The sequence below is a fragment of the Merops nubicus genome, unplaced genomic scaffold (assembly GCF_000691845.1).
Source record: "Merops nubicus isolate BGI_N331 unplaced genomic scaffold, ASM69184v1 scaffold23081, whole genome shotgun sequence".
NCBI lineage: Eukaryota > Metazoa > Chordata > Aves > Coraciiformes > Meropidae > Merops > Merops nubicus.
In genome coordinates, this window is record NW_008590576.1 from 12445 (window position 1) to 20285 (window position 7841).

At 39.4% G+C, this 7841-nt stretch overlaps 1 protein-coding gene across 1 annotated transcript in view; it reads right to left on the reverse strand.

Moving 5' to 3' along the window:
• Positions 1–618: 618 nt before the first annotated feature.
• The window catches only part of CCDC60 (coiled-coil domain containing 60), a 61098-nt gene continuing 53875 nt past the window's right edge, over positions 619–7841 (reverse strand). Inside the window, 6 exon segments of the mRNA XM_008950002.1 lie at positions 619–717; positions 2172–2361; positions 4414–4539; positions 5909–6037; positions 6612–6701; positions 7347–7437. Of these exon segments, the coding sequence (XP_008948250.1) occupies positions 619–717; positions 2172–2361; positions 4414–4539; positions 5909–6037; positions 6612–6701; positions 7347–7437 (725 nt within the window).

Here is a 7841-nt window from a genome sequence, read left to right on the forward strand (position 1 = left end):
GGGGAAAACCTGGGAAATGCACCTAAGGATGCTTTGGGTTTCCATACTTATTTTAATAAGGCAAGAGTCAATCCATAATCCCAGAATAACTATAGAATAAACTCAATGGAAAAAAAAAAAAGAAATCACATATGAATTAAAAAAAATAATTAGTGCAACAAAGAAATTGTCTCGAAGCTTGCAACTACCCTGTGCTTGGGCTATTTTTCATGAAGGAGAGGTAAAATGAAGAGCAAACAGAAACAACACTCTCTCCATATGGAATCAGTGTATCTGCACTGAGTAGATGTTTGTCGTACTGTAGAGTTAGAGGAATGTCTGAAGAAATGACCCGACCTGTGATTAGAAACTTAGTCTTCATCACACATGGCTAGGTGAGATTGAGATTTGACCCTGTGTCCAAGACATCACACAGGAAGGAGCAATGGTATTTAACATTTGTTTTCTATGGCCAGCTGCAGTGCAGCACTGTAGAGGGACAGATTTCAGTTGTGCAAGAGTGGGACTTCTTGGAGTTGATCCCCCTTCCCTAGTCTTCCTTGAGGCAGATCTCAACGGGCGGTTGTTTTCTGCTTGAAGACGATTGTACCTGGAAAACCATCTCATCTGGCTCTTGGATTAAAAGGTGGAAGACTGTGCACTGAGGGAGGCTACTCTTGTCTGAAACTACTTGCTGAAATTCTCTTCTGGCATCTGCACGAGACTTTCATGTACAAACTGAAACAGAAAAAGTGGTTTGTTTTTTTTTTTTTTTTCCCCCTGAGCTTTTGATTCATGTGTAAGAGACAAATAAACATGGGAGAATTTGACCATTGTGACAATAGAAAAAATGTAATGGGTTTGCAAACATTAGTATAGTGCTTTCTATCACCAAAACATTTGTAATGCAACTTCTTGAACAGATGAGTATGCTGTAAAATTAATTAAAAGGAAAATTCTACAGTTGTTATTGCAAGTTATAACCTGAATCCTTCGAAGTCAAGACTTCGTATTTTAAACTTGCAGCCAAATTCTACCCACCATTGCAGTGTGTATATTAAAAGAACTTGAAGTTAAATAAGAACTTCATCTGGAATCTCTGAAGTATCAGCCAGGTCATATTCAGTGATGCTTCCCTTGCTCCTAAAATGTGGCGGGTTTTTTTATCTATTCTAGTCAGAAGGAGCACCAGGGTCCTCCTTCCTCTGGCCGTTTTTGAAAGACATATAAATAAATAGGTAGGATATTAATCTATACTCACATTTTCCACTGTTTACTACTGCACTAATATGAGGAATGCAAAGGGAACAGAACAGAAACAACAAGAAAATAGATCTAAAACCAGCAGGCAACAGAGACTTATATTGAACTTAAATATAGACACATCTGTGGAGTAAGGGCAAAGCTGCCTCTCTGGTTAATGACTATGCAAAGTAGGACACAAGAGAAAATGGCTGTTTTTCTAAGACATCAATTAAAAAATAGGTAGTCTGATCTTGACATGTTGGGTGACAAAACTTTGCCTTTGTAAGGCTCGATAACAACTCGATACACGTAAGATGCACAGTAACAGATTTCTGGTTTGAACAAACCCCACGAGGTGGCACCATTGCCATTTTTTGTAAGTCGGTTACCTCGTCAGACCACAGCAGTATTCATACTAAATGTACTCCCTTCCCTTGCTCCTGTCCTTCCTCTTCTGCCAACTGCTTGTAGAACTACAAGAGTTGAGCCCAAATTAAGAACTTGAGAAGCAGGTTTTAAAATTATTATATTTTTTGATGTTGCTGAAGAAAAAAAGTTACTGCAGGGTTCTGGATCAGGGAGGTAGCAGATGACTTGAACAGCTCATGGGTGGAACGGGTGGGAAGGATGGGCCTTTCCAGGGCACAACAAGCCAACGTTTCTCTGCCAGTGCTCAAACCACTTATGACAGATGCCACTTTCACTGTGGCATTAAATAAATCAACATTGACATAATAATAAAATGATGCTGATTAATAAACCAGTGCTTGCCACAATGTCTTTCTTCTGAGTTCAAAGCACCTTGTAGAGGCGAATAGTGGAATCTTCATTTAGTGAGATCATAAATGATTTCCTCTGGTAGCTTTCTACTGCATGAATTTCAGCCGTAGGTGCCTGCTCTCCCCCCTCCCCAGCACAGAGAGAATGGAGAGCTGGCCTCCTCTCACCTCCACAGCTGCAGCAGATTCTGGAGAACACAGCTCCCACACCTCCAGGTCAGCCACAGCCTTAAGAAAGGTGTCAGGATGAATTTACAAGTCAGGGGTCGTGCCATATTTTTCCAGTTTCTTTAAGGTTTTCTGTATGTAATGGTCACTCTTCACAGACTCTGGGAGTCTGGCAAGCAATACAGGAAACCTTTAGCAGAAAGAACAGCAGCAATAAAAGAGAAGCCATGGGAACAAATGCATGTTTGATTAATAACTCTGGGTTTGCCTGGCATTTCTGCCACCTCCCCCCCTCCATAACTTCTGCGGGAGAAGTGGCCTTTGGGGAGTGCAGTGCTCAGTGTAATTCCAAGTGAATAATGAGAAAGAGCTTTACTTTATTGGACTTGTGCACCAATTCCCTTTGCAGGGCCTTGAAATAGATGCTTCTTCATTGTTCATTTAAATTTTGGATGACAAACTTGGGTATGAAAGGAAATAATAAAATCCTAACAAATGTTTCCATTTTACTACAGTTTGGTCCTCTTCATCTTTTCTCTATTTATTTTGTTTAGCCTCTATGGATTTTCTGGTGCAATCAGTGCCTGTTCTGACACACTGTCTGATTCTCTTTACTATCCTTTTTCCCTGTGCTATCATCATTCTCCTCTCTCTGTGTTCTGACATAAATCTCGCAACCCTAAGTGCACTGTAATATGCAGTCTTTACCATTTCACTCTGGATATAGAGATTCAGAAGGAGAATTACACGTTACAATAAAAATAAAACTCTTGTGAAAAGACTGCTTTTTTTTTTCTTTAATGTTCTGTATAAATTCTGCAGTGCTGCTTTGACAGTCCTGGAGACTGATGTTCCAAACCTTTCTAGGCTGTGCATGACTGGGTGTGCTGGGGCTTTCATAAGGGCTAAGGATTTGGCAACACATCAGCAGGAGGTGCTGCCTCCCTCCAGTTTGGGATACATATAACTGGGACAGCAGGAGAGTGGTGAGAAATTTCATTCTTAAACCAGTAAAAAAGGCAACATGTAGGTTCACATCTTCACTAAGGCCAGTTCTATGTTCAGTAGCACACTGCTGGTATGGGTATGGCTCTATAGCCAACTCCTTGTCACTGGTTCACAGAGCTTTGTCCAAATTAAGGCTTAAATGTTTATAGCAGAAAGGTAAGTACAAAAGCAAAACCACATCCACTGCAGCTTCAGGACTTCTTTACATACCAGATTTTAAACTGGGGGAACAGCTGGAGCGTGTATGTTTGACAGTTAAACCTAGAGTTAGTTCTGCTGGGTAGGCCAAGACTAGATATATTCATTAATGAATGTGTCCCTGATGTGTCCGAGGCCACCTGCATTTTGGACCTGAGATTAGAACTTTTTGATATCTCAAATTACGAAGGACACAAGTCTTACTAGCAAGGAGATCAAATGAGGGCAGGCTTAAAAAAAAAAACATTCTATGCAGTTTGCATTCTCTGTTATCCCATGTCCAAGGAATTCTCATGGACAGGGCAGTAGAGAACATGCTGTGAGCTTGCTAAGGTGTCCTGGTAGGCTGTTTCTAGTGTGCATCAGGAAGGTGATCACTGCATACAGCTAATATCCTTTCAGCCATAAAACAGATGTCGTCTGCAGAGTTGCTGTACTGGGAAGCATTGAGGTGATTACTCTACTTGCCTTTGTAAGTGCTGCAGTATTATCCATGTGCAGTTCAAACACAGGCAGGGAAATATTCTTTTTAACAAAGATGGACACCTAGAGTCAAAGTCCTCTTTGCCATCAGTCTTAGTGCTGTGGATGTTCAGTAAGAAGTTGTGAATCTAACCCTTGTTCTTTTATACAGTATCTCCCATCTTCAGGGTACAGTGTGTTTTACATCTTCCTGGTGGAGAAGGTCTCCTATAAAGCTACACACTGGAGATGCTGTACAAGTGAAAGGACTGAGTGCTTTTTGCCCTGTATCACTGGAAAGGAACCCTCCCCATTAAACTTTTTGAAAATCCTTCCCAATTAACCTATTTGCTGAGCTGGCTGAAATCTGCTCCTAGAGATCATATCTGTATTTTTGCTGCTACCACTTAAAAAAGCCTGCATCTCCAGCAACTGAGTCAGTGGTTTCTAGTGATACTTTCTTTTTGGGAGGAAAAAAAAAAAAAAAAACCAGAAAAAAAGTTTTTTGTCCTCAAGACAGACCTCTGGGACTCTGACCATCTCATTAGAACTAAAGGTTTCTGTGCCTCCTTACCAGTTTAGTCCATCATGTTCTCTTTCAGCTTTCATGCCCAGCTGTCTCATTCTTTCCATGTCTCTTCTGAAATACTTTGATTGTTTCAAAGCCTGCTATTTTTGACAGCATCATGCTTCTTGCCTCCTACAAAAAAACCCTTCAAGTTAAGGCTGTGTTTTAAACATGACTGTACTTCTGCATAGTTAGCTGGGAAGATAGTAAGGAAGGCAGAAAACAATGAAACTGAAGGACATTTTGTATGTTTAATGTGTGGTGACTAATAGCAAGTTTTGCTTTTGTGGTGTTCTGGATGCATTCACATTTGTAGAAATGTATTAAAAATGGTTTATGTTTTGTGTCAGATTTTGGTAAGAAACTTCAAAATCAAAACATTTAAACTGAAATTCAACCACCCCTCTGTCAGGCACCCACTGCTTAAACCAAAACACAATACTGTACAGTGACTTAGGGTGAAATATTATTTAAAATGCAACAGAAGAGAGGTGGAATAGAGTGACCTGAGTGGGAATTTTGATGCAGAGATTTGGCTCATCAATATACTCCTCCAAAAAATACAAAAAATACAACTGTGTTATAGCAAAAAAAAAAAAATCTGCTTTTCTTTCCAATAAGTTACTGATACTATATGCTGCCAAACTGAGTTTTCATCTCTAAACACTGGTCAGAGAGAACATGCTTGTGTGGCTGGATGGAGAATGGTAAAATAGCTGCAAGTCTTTCCATACTGTGGGATGCTGGAATGATTAGCTCCTTATGCAGGCACAGCAACTGCCCAGGGAAGAAAACAAGGACCCAGCTCCAGAGAAGGAAAGCTCTGGGGACAAAAAAAAAAAAATTTCTAAATAACAAAATGGAACAGAAGAACAGAAAGGAGAAGGAAGTGGAAGGAAATAAAGCTGTGCCTATAGCACCCTTCAGAACAGCAATGTAGAGAAGGATCTCAGGCCTGATGCTCACTGAGACAAAAGAACTTGCACAAACATCACAGATAAATATTTCTGGGTGAAAGGAAAAGGATGACAGGCTTCAGGTGGTCAACAAGGTAGAAATGTCACCGATCTGGGAAAAGGCCTTGAGAGGGACATTGTGACTGTTGCTATGAGAAGAGTCAAAGTAATGTTGAAGAACAGTACAGGGATCTCTGAACTGAACACACAAGAGAAGAATACAGAATGTAAGTGGACAGAATTTATTATGCTGTCTTTAGGTGAAAAGGACTATGATGTCCAGGAAAAATATATCCAATGGTTTTAGCACAACCGTTTCCAGAAAAATAATTCAGAAATATCCAAAACCACTACTATAAATATTTAACCTGTAATATATATAGAGAGAGAGTACACAGTCAGTCATAAAACTTTCTATCATCATCCCTATATTCTTATTTTCACGTCAATCCATCTAAATGCATCTTTAAAAGGTCTGAAGACAAGTCCTAAATCTAGTCAAAAGCAAGTGTTTCAAGAGTATATAGGAAACAGCCTTTTCCTACCACTCAAGGCTCACCAGGGTATCATGTAAACAATAAGCTGCTTTTTCTTGTATTGCTGTGAACTTTTCCCTCATACTGGCACACAAGTTAGATTTGTTTTTAACAGAAGAGCTGATACAGGAGTTGCAACTAAAACAACACAGAAAACTGGAATTAACGTCTTGTGGCAACCATTTTGTGGTAAGCATCTGTGTTGCTCAGATTATACAGGGATGTGAGCTTATGTAAATTTTGAGATCTCTTTATTCTCTGTAAATAGTATTAAATTTTGATTTTACTTTTTTTCCAATTCATCAAATTTATGAAAGAATTTGATTAATGAAAAATTATAAGTTATATTACTTAGGTTTTTACCATCCTTCCAGGAAAGTGTTTTTGCATGGCACTGAAACGTGCTAAACGTGCTTCAGTGTTTCACTGGCCTGCTCTGGTCTCCTGTAATAAAATGCTCTCTTACACAGGGAATTGTGGATGCTCCATTACAGGATGTATTTAAGACCAGGCTGGATGGAGCTTTGAGCAACCTGGTCTAGTGGGAGGTGTCCCTGCCCATGGCAGGGGGCTTGGGTCTAGATGATCTTTAATGTCCCTTCCAATCCAAATAATTTTATGATTCCATTATTTCCATACCAAATACTTTTCACACATAGATCTGAGTTTATATGACATGTAACGTGCTTCAACACCAGATTTTTACCCTTACCTCTGCTTTCTGGGCCTCTGCTTCCTTGATGTTATCCTCTCTTGGTCCTTAATGAATGGCATGTTTTTCTTCTGACCCACTGGCAACACACTGTAAGACACAAGGTTTATAATAGTGTACAGTGTGCCCTCTCCAGAATGTAAAAGGTTCTACAGGCATTGATGAAACATTCTTAATATTACAGACTTGCTGGAGCTATCCAGGTACAAAATTTATTTCTCTTGACCTTAACTCAAGGGAAGAAAATGCTTTAGCAAAGTCTAATTGTAGGAATGATTTGTCTAGTTGATCTTACAGCTGTGGAAACCACCACAGAACTGAAAAATGAGGGAACACATCTAGTGTAAGCTTAGCTGGAAATGTTATAAAGAGGCTACTGAAAAATGCAATGTAAAACAGAAGCAATTCTACAGGAATAAGATATAACATCACTTTTTCTACGAAGCTGCTGGAGCATAAAATTTCTGTTTGCAAAGACAAGATTCATCAGGTATTTTTCAGAAAACACATACTGCTTGCACAGCAGTAAAATGGGCTGTTCTGCCACCCATGCCAAAAATATGCAAACCTCTGCTGAATTCACTCAATGCTGAATTTGGTTTTGAAAGAAAGAAGGAAGGAAAGAAAGAGGGAAGGAAAGAAAGAGGGAAGGAAAGAAAGAGGGAAGGAAAAGGAGCTGCTCTGTCCTGATGAGCTGCTTCTCCTAGTCATTCAGAAACCCATCAGGTAACATACCACTGTAGTCCAATCTTCTTAACTGTATCTTCTTGTTTAGGGACACGTCTTGACACCACTTCAGGCGTTATCTGGATGCCTTTCTGCAGGGCTGATAAAAACAATTCTGTAAAAACATGCCAACTCAGTAGTGCCACCTTCTCTTCCTTGCAGAGAGGACTGCTGTATATGCTGGCCTGCACGAGACAGCCTAGAAAAATCTGCTATTTAATATTGCTAAAAATTAAAATTTCTTCAAAAGAAAAACCAGCTTTTTAAAAGTGTTTCAAGATAAGTGCCCAAATATGAATGCACCCAATACATTCATCACTCTTGGAAACATAAGGTTTGTTCTTTCAGCTGTGAAAAAAAACAAAACCATCAAGTAGAAGATACTAAATAATTTTTACATTAGATGCTTATAAAAACAGTGTGTTAGAAAAACAAGTAGGTTGAACAAATTATGCAGAAAGTCTATTTTCACTTCCTGTGCTGTGAGCATTCTACTGGCATTCC